At 43.2% G+C, this 13,517-nt stretch overlaps 1 protein-coding gene across 8 annotated transcripts in view; it reads right to left on the bottom strand.

The window, feature by feature from the left end:
• Positions 1-9,833, bottom strand: part of RTEL1 (regulator of telomere elongation helicase 1) — a 46,812-nt gene extending 36,979 nt beyond the window's left edge. For 3 of the 8 annotated variants that reach the window (XM_088174842.1, XM_088174841.1, XM_088174847.1), the window contains exons 1-12: positions 8,940-9,765; positions 8,735-8,855; positions 7,059-7,257; positions 6,591-6,684; positions 5,608-5,689; positions 4,961-5,021; positions 4,661-4,736; positions 4,407-4,491; positions 3,252-3,317; positions 1,634-1,787; positions 1,261-1,299; positions 542-620 (exon numbers count right to left, since the gene is read on the bottom strand). In XM_088174842.1, the coding sequence (XP_088030968.1) occupies positions 542-620; positions 1,261-1,299; positions 1,634-1,787; positions 3,252-3,317; positions 4,407-4,491; positions 4,661-4,736; positions 4,961-5,021; positions 5,608-5,689; positions 6,591-6,684; positions 7,059-7,257; positions 8,735-8,855; positions 8,940-8,944 (1,061 nt within the window). In that variant the 5' untranslated portion in view covers positions 8,945-9,765. The other 5 variants (XM_088174846.1, XM_088174843.1, XM_088174844.1 and 2 more) reach the window with 4 other exon arrangements.
• Positions 9,834-13,517: the final 3,684 nt, after the last annotated feature.

Consider the following 13,517-nt stretch of genomic DNA (forward strand, 5'->3'; position numbering starts at 1 on the left):
CTGTGTCCATGCAAATGAAATATTTCCAAGAATAAAAGTAAGTACTTATAAAGACAGTGCACAATACTGCCATGGCAGAAAGCACACAGACCACTTCATTCTCTTTTTCCATCATTCCTCTCCAACATACAATCCATTACTAATTTACAAGCAGATTGGCATACAATTTCCATGATTTTTTTTTTACCATGTACAACAGGCACCAGTTTAGAAATGGGCTTCCAGAGCTCAGAGGTACCTCAGAAACATCACTGCAGCATGGGTACCTCTGCTTAAATCATGATATAAAATTGAAAGAAGCACAGTGAGCAGCTTCTTCCAGCTCAGGAACCCAAGGAGAGGATTTTCCACTATTGAAACACTAAAACAAAAGGGAGGTCCTCCAAAAATGATTACTACAGATAGGAGATTTAAGGAAAACCAAAACCTTGAATAAATACTATTCCAAGAAACTAGAATAGAGCTATAACCCCAAGAGCTGACCCAGCTCCAATTTGCTGTTCTTTTAAACATTTAAGCACATTAATGAGAAGAAATTTACCTTCCCTCTTTGGTGACTCCACTACCATTTGCTGGCAGCTCCACAGCATCAATAGCACTTTCAAGCTGAAGAAGAATTTCTTTAGGAAAATCAGGAGGAAATAAGTTAGAGTGCAGAGAAAGTCATGTCTGGGACACACCTAAGCCACTTTTTCAAATGTACTTTATTACAAAGGCTGTTACAAAAGAGAGCAGCCCAGCTGTTCTCTCAGCTCCATAAACAAACCCAAATGATCAGAGCAAATTTCCTGGATATCAACTTAAAATATTCAGATTCAACTCTAAGAACTTCTATGACCTCAACTCCTAGATGAACCAGAAGTCAACAGCTAATTGTTCAACTCCTCTTCACAGACAAGGAAAGTTGTTCTTGGAAATGTTTGTATACATGAGATGCCTCAAGCTCTTGCTGTTAACTTCAGATTCTAACAGCAGAATCATGCAATGCATGCAATTCCAGCACACTGACAAGATCAGAAAACATGGGAACATTTAACAAAGAAGGAAAAGACACGTTAATCTGCCAAATCTCTCTTCTTGGGAAAAAACTAACTAAACATTCCAAAAAGTTCTTGGGAAAAGCCAAACAAGTTAAGCCTCTATGAATGTCTCAGTTATAAGTTATGTATATGGTGATGCTACATGAGCTTGATTTATAATTGCTGACCTTTTGAAACTGTTTCAGCAACAATTTTCAACAATGCAAAAAATAAAACTTACTCTTGATCTTTGCTATATCTTCCAGTTCCATGTTCAGTCCTGTTGAAAAAAGTAAAGATTTCCAGTTGTTTCATGCCTGTTTAATTCCCAGGTTTTTTATGCCTTTCCAGAAATTATGACTTATGAAGGTTAGAAATGTGTACATGGAAATATAATTTTTGTGTCCCCCTTACTGTTCTCTTTTATAACCCTCATGTCACATTGGTTTGATCAAATCCTCCAGTGTCTGGCAACAATTACTAATTAATAGCAATTTATTTACTAACAAGAGTGTGTATTTCCCAGAAACTTTCTCTAAAAGTTATTTTTCCAGTTCTTGGTTAGTGGCACTTTATAATCCCAGAGAAACAGTGATGTGCCACTGTCAACACACCTGAACTGGCCAACTCCATGTTGAATTCAGCATTGATTTCATTCTGTTGAACCACTTTGGCTTGTTCCTCCAGGACAACATTTATTGCATCCACTGCTGAGGCCAAATCATAGGGAGTCAAGTCAAAAGAAGAGGACTCCTCACACAACTTCTCCTAAAGCATAAGGAATGGAAGAATTATTCTGACCACTCTGTGTGCTGTTTGTTCAGGCAGTTTCAGACATGAAGAAGAAGTGCAGACGATCAGGTTTGATTTCATTTTTAATCTCCAGCTCAGGCCAGAGGATATTTTATAAACACCTGAAGACTTTGACTATTAGTAAGCATCATTCTTTCTGAAATGTAGAACAGATTTTGCCTCTTCCACATTATCAACATTCTAGAGAGTCCAGACAGTAATTCTGATGCTCAAGCAGGAATTTTTTTTACTTAGAGAATTGGTTTGTTCTTCAAAAAAGCTATTTCTATAATTTCTATTTAAAAAGTAGTAATGGTTTAAACACTCAGATTAGTAAGCATGACAAAACTTTCTCTGACTTTGAAAATTAAATCACATACTGCTTTGCTAGAAAATTTCATTCATAAAAAGAATAATTTTCCCTGAGGAATGACAATAGATAATAAGGCCTAACTTACACAAATATTTGACTGTAATAGTTATGAAGAAATAAGTTATAAAGAAAAAAAAAAAAAAAGCTGAGCAAGCTGCATGTGTAAACAATCTAATTAGAAAGAAATTAATTGTATTTCAGGGTAATCACTAAATTTCCACATATTAACCTGGAAGAGACAGCACCATCAGATAACTATTGCAAAACAAGAAGCTGTTCTGGCTCATTTCTGTATGCAGGCATCAATTAATACTTCTTGCACACTACAAAGGAAAAAACACATCCAAACCAAACAACTGAGACAGGATTTCCACACTTTTTTTTTCAATGGAAAGAGAGATATTCTGACGAAAGGAGCAAATCCTGGATTCAGCTATGCAAGACTCTCTAGAGGAGCAGAGCAGACACGGGTGGCTGTTTACTGAAAGGACACCAGGCACTCAGACAGTAAACCACAGCTGTTCAGCAGAAATCCCACTGGGAGACTGTGGCTTCGTGTGGCAGAGAAAGGGACATATTTCAGATGTTCCTTTGCATTTCATCATTTAGGATAAGAGCTGCAGTTTCAAGCCAGCTAAAAGGAAGAACTCATAAGGCAGCATTATTTCTTTTTTCTTGTTTTCCTCTATGAGAGAGGACTTGGAAATATTACAAGTTCTGTTTGCCATCTACTGCACTTGGGAGAGCTGATGCAGATGAGCTTCAAGAATGAGTCTTTAACGATTTCTAACACAGTGTTTTCTGAGAAGTCTCCAAGAAAAGCAGCACCTCAAATCTAAAGATGTGCCCTTTAGAAAGAAAGCATCACCTTGTAAAAAAATCAGTGTCAAAGCACTGTTAATTAAACTACAAAAACTTAACTGTCACAGAAACAAGAAATGTTCATGATAATGAATATTAGCAATATACATCTGAGTAGAGATTTCACAGGCTGTTTGTAATAGGACAGGGTCTGTTTTACTCTTTGGATGCAGACTGAAAAATGGTAACAGACCAGGACAACTCACCACATTGTGAGCTTCATCAAGTATCACCACAGTCCCCTTCAGGTCCAAGTTGTGCGATTTCCTGCTCTGAAGACAAAATCAGAATAAGAAAATGGACAAAAAGGCCACTGAGAAATAAGGATTTGATTGGCAGAGAAAGTGGCTGATGAGATACTTTTGGGTTTTTATGTATTTTGAAGGTGGGTTGGTTTTTTCCTTGAGAAAACAGCAAGTAATGGCTGTGGCTGCCCACTGCAGAAGCCACAGAATCACTTTCTACGGAAATGAAGGTGCTAAAATGTAACCTCTGTAAACATTTACATGATACAATTTGTAATAATTTTTTAAAAACCCAAGTGTGCCATATTTCGGATTAGTTTAATTAATTTGAGAAAGTTTAACTATTAAAACATGAGTCATTTTGAGTTCTTTCTGGCAATAGAGATCTGGGAGAAGTGGGGTGTAAAGCCTTGTATTTACAATTCTGTGCTGTTTTAGCAAGTGGATATCCTGGAAACACCCCCTCCAGTACCACATCATTTCACAATGCTTCTCTGTTAATAAGGCTTAGAGGATTTTTTCAAGTTTATTTTTTAATTTATTAAACTTTTGGTCTTCCTGCAGCAGTGGAGTACAATCTGGTTTTTACTATAATTCATGAATTACTCCAAGTTGCATGAAGGTGTCATCACATTTGTTTCCTCGGAGTTTTCAAAGGTTTCATTTTCTATCCATGAAATACAGACAGCTTATTACAATTGTTTGTATACAAAGCCAGAAATTATTTCCAAGGGATATGTCCAATCTCTACTGAAAGCTTATTTTTTCAAAATCATGCAGCAGCTGCAGAAAAAAAAAAAAGCCTCAGATTCCATGCAAAAATACTGCAAAGTGTGTGACTGAAGATTTGTGTCCAGGTGGTGAATATCACCTAAAAATGGCACCACATTCTGCAAATCTCAAACAATTTTTTTTTTAAATCATAGGAAAGAATTTACAGAGAAAACCCCCAAACGGCATTCTCTATGATCCTGAACTTGAACTGGGGTTTGGTCAGTTTTGAATCATACATAATGCATTCACTTGCCAGGTATCACTCTTCACTGTTTAGCCACTAAAAGCCAACATAAGACAAACAGAAGAACAATTGTATTTAAAAGCAAAGTTACATGTTACCTTTGAGTCTAGCAAATAGTTGTAAGGCATAAAAATAATGTCTGCTTGCTGCTTCAGGCTTCGAGAAAGATAATAAGGACAAGCTCTGTTAAAAAAAAAAACAAAACAGTACAGACTATAATGCTTGTAGAAATATTAAGACAGCATTCAACATTCATGCACTATGATACACAAATGGCTTAATAAAAGTGAACAGAGAAACAATTTTCATTATTTTCAAAGTCAGGGGAGGAAGATCAGAATGGATCACTCACCTGTGCTTGTTTCCATTTTTAACCAAGTCTTCAATATCCATGATTGAATCAATCAGTTCTTTCTCTGTACTCTTTTCTGTAAAAGATTATATTAAAACCACCAGCTTAGGTGAAGGCATCACACAAAGATTTGTTGTGACTCTGAGCATCAAACTCATCCACTAATATTGCATTCTTGAAAGCCAGTAACAGAGAAAAACACACACTGGTGGATTCTGTCAACTCTTCCAGACCTCTCCACCTACCCAGAAAACCCCTCCCTCTCCAAAAAACTTCCAGGGGAAGTTGAGCCCCACTCACCTTCCACATTGTTATAGAAATGACAAGCACGAGCCATCACTTTCATTCGGCACATGTAGATCTGTAAAACAAAGCCTGTTTCAGCCCAGAACAGCACAGCCTGTCAGGCACTGAAAGCAGCTTAAGGAGTGAAATCAGTTCCAACACCAGCTAATGAACAAATGCCAATCACAGCCCTTCAGATTTAAAATCACATATCCTGCTCACCTTGCAAGTCAGGCTCTTTTTTTGCAGCACACAACACTCACATGCTCAGAGAAAAATACATTGTATTTCACCATTAATACTTTTCAAAACAGTAATCTTTGATATTGTAAAACTAACAGCTAACTCAATAACTGTAGCAATATTTTGAAATTATTGCTCTTGTCAAACACACAAATAGCAGATCAGAAAGTAAACTACAAATTATTAGCTGTCATGTTCTACATAGTAACATAATTCTCTAGATAGAATATCACCGAAGACTCAGAATTACATTTTGCACTCACAAAACTAGAAACTAAACATTCCTAAAAACACATTTACAACTACTTGTTTCCCTGCAGCCTCTTGTAGTTCAACAATGCCAGAGTGAAGAATGACACAGAAATGACACAAAAGTCTCCATGTTCTCCCTGAACATCCTCTCCAGCCTCTGATCTCACCTGCATGTGGTTCCCCTCCTGTCGCTTCACTTCAGGATTGATGCAGAGCTGCTCCCTGGATCCCAGCACACAAATCTTTGGCCTGGATACACAAAACTCACATTAAAAATAAGGCAAGAAAGAATAGAGTTTTACATGCTTTTCAATATATCAAAAGTGAAAGATTGGGGAGAAACAGATGAACCCAAAACAAGGGTCCGAGCCAGAACAAGTCAATGAACCTGTCTGTAACTGCTGGGTGTTATTGGACATTGAGGCACTGCATCTCTGCTGGCAGCAGTGGGTGCTAATAAGCAGCAGCAGCTCACAGCAAGAAGTCACAAGCAGCAATTTACACCATCCACCACAAAACCTGGGTTCTGCTATGACAGCTCAGCCCAGGCAGCTGGGGCCTGTCATCCACTACAAGCTTTGCCCAGCTGGTTGTGATGGTCAGAGCAAGGTTAAGACAGAACTGATTCACTACAAACATTCACCATGGTTTAGGGTTTTTTGCTTATTCCAAGGTCGTATCTTTTCAATAACTACATAAACAAATGACTATTCCTGTCCAAAGAGCTCAGCTGAAACCTGTGACAGGCACTGGTATAACAAAACCACAAAGTTCCTTATAGATTTACATCAGCCTGAGGAGTTCCTCTTGGTAATGGCTTCCTACTGCCATAAAAATGCCCCCAGAAAAATATAAATAGGGAAAATTTAAAAAGGTAATTTTATAAGTTAATGTGTCAAGTAAAAAACCAAAACCAGACTAAATTCAGAAAATTCTATGACTGAAGAAGAGAAGAGAACCTGTGAAGTACTAAAATAAACCAAACCCATCAACAAAGAAAACCAGGTTCTAAACATGCACATTAAAGGAACTACACTTCTCTGGATATCATCTTTTATGCATTCATCTACAGAAGTTCAAACAGTAACTACACCAGAGGGGATTCTCTACCTTTTCTTTGAATAAGGACACTACCCTAAATCATACTCACCTGTACACTGTGTTCTTTAGCTCATTAATGACTTGTGTAAGCTGAGAGTGAGTCCTGGAGGCATAAATTATTTTTGGAATGTCAGTGTAATAAGCTGCCAAATAGAAGAGAAAAAAAAACAGAAAGACATTATAAGCATAGAAAGGAGAACTAGGGATATTCTTAGCCTCCTTCCTCAGCTGGTACTATGGTAACAGTTTGCCTTGCAGAGACAGCAGGAAATGCTGTCATCTAACTATTCACATACCTAAAACGAGCTAAACGAGTTTCTAAGAAACTAAAGAACTAAATGAGCTCCAAGAAAAATTCAAACTACGTAGAACATCTTGAAAATGTATAAAATGGTGAAACTGTGCTTCAGCAGCTCAGCAATAGCTCTGTAACTTTTACAACTATATATTTATTATAAAAGATAGATAAAAGCACGTGTTGACTAACATCCCTGAGTGCAGGGGAGGTGGTACTCACTTGGGACATCTCCATCCGTGGCAGCAGTGCCCCAGGAGGACACAGGTCTGTCAGGAAAGAGCTCCACCCCATTCATGCGCTGCGCGATTTTCCGGGCTGAGATGGTGTCCTTGAAGTGCTCCCGCCAGGCCAGCGTGGAACACAGCAGGCAAAGGGTCTTCCCTGTGCCTGTGGGGCTCTCCAAAATGCCATTTACCTTCTTTGTTGGCGAGAAATAAAAGAGGGATTTAGGGGTTCAGTAGGACAGGTCTTGGTGCAGTAGTGAACGTCTTCTGCCAAGAAGCAAACACCAGCTGGCAGCCTCACCAAGGGACACCCACCCACACACGAGGTCTAAGCAACCTTTAGGACTCTCCAATCAACTTAATGAGGCTCAATCAAAAACCCAGAGCCTGCCATCACATTTATTTAGAACAAGAATTCAATTCTCCACTCTTAGAGCAATTGGAGTGTGTCCCATTGCAGCATAAAATACACAGAAATGCGAGAAGTTATTGAAAAACCAGCCCAGAAAGTGGCTCCCAGATAACAGAATGCTGGTTTCCTTTAGGATTAATGTTTTATCCCATGTCACTGCAGGCAGAGAACATTGTCAGCACTTGGAACACCTATGGGATATTATGATTTTTAAGTGTGTGGCAATACTAAAAACTGAAAAAACGGAGCAACTGAGCTCAAGTATGAAAGGAATTTATGTCATAAGCTTACAACACTTTGAGTTCAATGAGAGGAGGCACCAAGCAGATATTGTGATACAGAGCAATGTAGAGCCAGGTGGAAAGCCAAAGTTTCCACAATAAGCTTGTTTGATCCCTCAGGAGAATAGGGAGCATGAAAATGTGTCCAGAAAAAAAAGATAACTACTGTGAAAAAAACATTTTATTATTTTGACATTAATTCAGTAAAACTATCCTCTCGCACAGCAAATAGAATATTATACAATTAGTCCAAATATTAACAAGACAAGACCAAATTCCTCCTATGAGGAAAGGCTGAGACCATTTGAATTGTTCAGCCTGGAGAGCAGAAGACTCCAAGGTGACCTAACTGGGGCCTTCCAGTTTCTGAAGGGGGCTACAAGAAACACGGAAAGGAACTTTTCACAAGGACCTGTAGTAACAAAATAAGGAAGAATCGACTCCTACTGCCAGAGAGTTGCTTTACATTGTAAATTAGAAAGAAATTCTTCCCTGTGAGGATGGTGAGGCCCTGGCACAGAGTGCCCAGAGAAGCTGTGGCTGCTCCATCCTTGGAAGTGTTCAAGGCCAGGTTGGACAGGGTATGGAGCAACCTGGGATAGTGGAAGGTGTCCCTGCCCATGGGAGGGAGTGGAACAAGATGAGCTTTAATGTCCCTTCCAACCCAAACCACTCATGATTCTGTCATCAGACCCAGCCAGCCAAGGACAAACTGCATGAATACAAGCACTATTTTCTCAGCCTTTCTTCCTTTTCCCAATTTAAGCAGGAACATCCTGTCCATATTTCTACTGACTGTCACCTGCCAGCTACAATTTTAATTACCACAGAGTAAAATAAAAATACAAGTAAAAGCTCAGAGAAGATTTGGAAAGGCAGCATACAAAGCACATAAAGAAAACCTGAATTGTGACAACCTCTTCTTAAAGAAATAATTTTGTACAGTTAGAAATTACACACAGTTGGACACTCACACACCTTTTGCAGGCATTCCAGCACCTTGGCCATGTAGGCTTCCTGGCATGGGTAGGGCTGGAAGGGGAAATCCACTGTGATCCCGTTCAGAGTGATCCTGGGCATGGTTCCTTCCTTGAGGTGCCTGCAAGGAAAGGCAGACCGTGATGACCCTGCTGTCACGGTGATATCACAACATGATAGCGCTGGAAGAGACCTGGAAGTTCACCTCATTCAGCCCCTGCCATGGGCAGGGACACCTTCCGTAGACCAGGTTGCTCCAAGCCCCATCCAGCCTGGCCTTGGACACTTCCAGGGATGGGGCAGCCACAGCTGCTCTGGGCAACCTGAGCCAGTGCCTCACCACCTTACAGGGATGAATTTCTCTCCAGTATCGCATCTAACCCTACCCTCTGTCAGATTGAAGCCATTCCCCTTCGTCCTGTCACTCCAGGCCCTTGTCAATAGGTTCCCTCCTTCTTGTCAGCCCCTACAGCAACTGGAAGGAGCAATTAGGTCACACCGCTTCGGGCTGGTACCAGCGGCTCCGCAGGATACTCCCGGTGTGCACCACCCGCTTCGGCCTGGAGCGTTCCCGTGTCCCCGCCGGTCCCAGATCCCTGTGCCCGTGTTCCCGTGTCCCTGGCGGTCCCAGATCCCTGTGCCCGTGTTCCCGTGTCCCTGGCGGTCCCACATCCCTGCTCTCCGGAGTTCCCGTGTCCCTGCCGGTCCCAGATCCCCGTTCTCCGGAGTTCCCGTGTCCCTGGCGGTCCCAGATCCCCGTTCTCCGGAGTTCCCGTGTCCCCGCGTTCCCTCCGGTCCCAGATCCCCGTTCTCCGGAGTTCCCGTGTCCCCGCGTTCCCTCCGGTCCCAGATCCCCGTTTTCTGGAGTTCCCGTGTCCCCGCGTTCCCTCCGGTCCCAGATCCCCGTTCTCCGGAGTTCCCGTGTCCCCGCGTTCCCTCCGGTCCCAGATCCCCGTTCTCCGGAGTTCCCGTGTCCCCGCGTTCCCTCCGGTCCCAGATCCCCGTTCTCCGGAGTTCCCGTGTCCCGGCGGTCCCGCACCTTCTGCGGGGCCGTTCGGAATCCCCGCGCCTCTGTCACGTGCCTACGCAAACACGTTCAATCGTCACTTCCGGCGCGCGCGCTCTCGCGAGAGCGGAGGCGTTGCCCCGGTAACGGGCCGGGAAGGCGGCCGCCATGGCAGGCCCGGGTCGGAGTGTCTGGGAGCGAGCCTGGCTGGTGGTGTCTCATGAAGGGCCCTGGGCAGGAGCGGCTTAAGCCTGGTGCGGTTTGAGCGCTGTCGGGTCTGAGGGAAGTGGAGTTCTGCTCCCCAGACAGGCCCTGGGCGGTTCAACCGGAGGGTTCCGCGGCCGCCTCCCCCGGAGCTTCGGCCCCGAAGAGGCGGAATATCGGCTGTTCGCTCGCAAAAAACTGCATTTCCAAAGCCTCCCAGCCCTATCGCCCCCCCCCCCCCCCCCCCCCCGCCAGGGCTGCCCAGGACTGATGTTTTTCGCCTTTTGTACGGCTCAGGAGCGTGTGATAAGCGATGCCTTTGGCCAGAATTGTCTGCAGGGCCCTGCTGTGCTTTCTGCTGGGGTGGCCACCCTTGGGCGGTGCTGCACGCAGGAGAGGGCAGAGCACGGCAGGATTCTTTGTGAGGCCCTCAGCGTTTGAGGTGGGAGGGTTCTGTGGCTTTATGTTGAGCCTCGTAGCTCCTGCGTTAGGAACGGTAATGAATTCTGACGGGTCTCTTTTGTTAGGGGTGAATGTGCTGCGCCTTTGTTCCCGGCTTTTCTTCAGCACGGTGCTCCCACCCTTCAGTCCCTGTCAGTGTATCCAGGCACATTCAGGAACGGCTTTGTCGGCATTCCAGGTGCTCAGGCCTTGTGATTGTGGTGAAACGCTCTGGATTGATGGATTATCCAGTTTTGTAAGAATCTGGGTTTAACAAATGCATAGGCATAGTTACTTGTATGCCCGCATTTTGTAAAACGGTGTTTTATGCAGCTATATGAGAGAGAAGGCAGGAAGAAAATACTTTGTACTCATCTCTGTGGTTTCTTGCTGTATCTCGTGCTCTCACTGCATAGAGATAGAACAGGATGTGGCTTTTTTTAATTGTAGGTTTAAAATACTTTACTCGTGGCCTGCTGCACAACTTGTTTGTGTGTAGAACAGTTCTGATATTAAAAGAACAGACCTTAAGCTAGAAGTTTAACCTTACACTGTGAGTTAAACATTGTGTAATCTGTCCTGTTCCCAAACTCGTGGTAGCTCCTGTGTCATCATATTGGGTCAGGGGAGTTCATGGGTGCTGCTGTTTTGATTGCCAGCCATTAAATTCCTTCAGCTGAACTTCCCTGGATCATAAACTGTCTTTAATTGTAGGGATTGGGCTGGAGAACACTGAGTTATTCCTGTGGATCTTCGTATGCTCCACACAAAATTTAACAGCTGGTTTTGCTCATGTTTCTGGCTGTGAACTCTTTAATGTGATACCAGCCACGCACGATTAAGCTGCAAGAGAAATTAGTTTGAAAAGATTGTGAAATGAGAGTGTGGGATAACCTTAGGGGAGAAAAAATATTTAGAACTCCTCATAAATACGTGGAATACCCTGTTGTTGTTATTTCCTGTAAATACATCTTTCCTACATGGAAGAAGAACATCAATAGTGTATCAAAGGAGATGATTTTGCCGTGGTTCAGTGCTGCTGATAGAAGCAGTGTCATCTGCTGAGAGAGGGGAGCTGGGAGGTGGCCAGCCCGAGGCAGGAGTGGGCTGTGAGTCAGCAGGTGCCCGTGTCCAACAGCAAACATGAGTCAGCTCCTGGAGGCTGCTCCTCTGCACCAGTGACCTCACCTGACCAGAGCTGCAGGCTGCCTTCAGCATTGCTGGCCTTCTAAAAACAGAACAGAGGAAATGGGTTGTAAGTTTAGAGGGAAAAATATATTCCTTGTTGTGGAGGTTTGGTGAAGCTGCAGCACCTGTTGGGATGAAGACATGATAAATAAAGGTGTTGGTCTCACACTGGGTTGTCATCGTGGTGTTTGTCTGTCTAGGATAAACCCTGAGTTTATAAAACCAGAGTTTGGAGAGGAAGAGATTTCAGAACTGTGTCTGAGCATCACAGAGAGTTGTGTGACAGCCCCTCACCAGCCTGACCCTGCCAGCGCTGCCAGGAAGAACCAGCCCATCTCCACTTCTCACTCATTCCTGGGTTTTAAGATCTTGGATAAGCTATTTTTCATTTAAAAAAACAAAAAAACCCCATAAATCCAATGTACAAAATAAAAACCTTATGAAAGATGATCCTTAACCACACCAGAGACCCCAGCAAGGGGAACACTGGTGCTGTGCAGAAGTGCAAAGTGAATAATGGCCATGCTTGTTCAGAGGCTGCCCAGGCAGGATCTCCCTTCCCAGATGAAATCCAGATGCTGCCAGAGGAGCAGGAATCTTCAGGAGTGGGACAAAAGAGCCACGAGGGCCAGCTGTGAAACTCCGGTGGTTGCCATAAAAGTTATTTTCCCCTTTTCAGATAGGGGAGGGTTGAGTTGCCATTCTGAGTTGTGTTTCTGAGTCTTTTGTTTGTCCCCCAAATTATTTTATTTCTTTTAATCCTGATAGTCCAGTTTCAGTCTCCGTTGAGAAACAACAACACAGCTTTGCACCTTGACCCTCCAAATCCTTTGCTCCCCATTTCTCACACAGTTTATTCCAGTGGGACACATGGCCATGGCACCTTGAAATCATTCCACACCCATTTCTCAATAAAAAGAATAAAATGTGTGCTGGATTGATGCCAAAAGATCCAGAATGTTGCAAGAGGTAGCCAGACCCTCTTGGGACTGCTGGGAATATCAAAGCCAGAGTTCATCCTGAACAGAAGGTGGAAATCATTCCAGCAGTCAGATTCCTGGGATGGCTGCCTTCCTCTGATCATGGCAAAAGTGTTTTTGAAACACACACAGAATAACCTGTCAAGTCCTGGAGATTAAATCCAAGGATAAAGTAGAGAGAGTTGGAACTACAAAACAAGGCTTGGACAGAACAGGGAGAAGTTAAAGGTCATGAAAAAAACTCCTGTGTGGATAGTATTTTCATTTTATTCTGAGTTAGACATTTTCTCTATTTTTCTTTTCTTCCATTACAGGGTTAGAATAGGACACTGGGAGATTGGGAGGAAAATTAGGAAAAAAGAAAAATCTCTGTCTTTCTAAGTGAATTTAGTAGGCAGTATCTCTGGCTTCTGCCCCTGAGCAAGCCAGAGCACTGGCAGGTATTCCAACAACCTGTGGTTCTCTGCAGCAGCTGGAATTGTTTGGGAGTGTCTGCATTGCAGCGTGCCAGGAGATGTGTGGGTTTGGGAGGATTCCTTGCTCCCTCCCAAGTGTGTGCTGTAAAAGCACAGAAGCATTGGCCCCTGGCAATAGCCACAAATGGAAATTATAGAAATTACAGAAAACAGATAGAAAATTCTAAGAAAAGAGGTCCTGCTGCCAAGGGTGGGGGAGAAACCCAGAGAATTCTCACTGAAATCAAAAGGCTCCATTCTGCTCTTTCTCCTCTACTTTTACAGCAGTTTCCTCCCCAAACTGCAGCTCCTTTAGTGCCTCAGTGTTGGTGCAAAAAAAAAAAAAAAAAGAAAAAAAAAGAACTAATCCCATGGCTAAAATTCCTGCTGGAATCCCTCCTCCCTTTGCTGTTTGCCTAAAGCTGCTGCAAGGTTTGGGGTTTGAGTTTCACAGACCCAGTCGAGCCAGACCCCCGACCTGGCCCTGCAGGTGAGGCTGCCTTGGAATG

Source organism: Sturnus vulgaris, chromosome 17 (genome assembly GCF_052056855.1).
Source record: "Sturnus vulgaris isolate bStuVul1 chromosome 17, bStuVul1.hap1, whole genome shotgun sequence".
Taxonomy (NCBI): Eukaryota; Metazoa; Chordata; class Aves; order Passeriformes; family Sturnidae; genus Sturnus; species Sturnus vulgaris.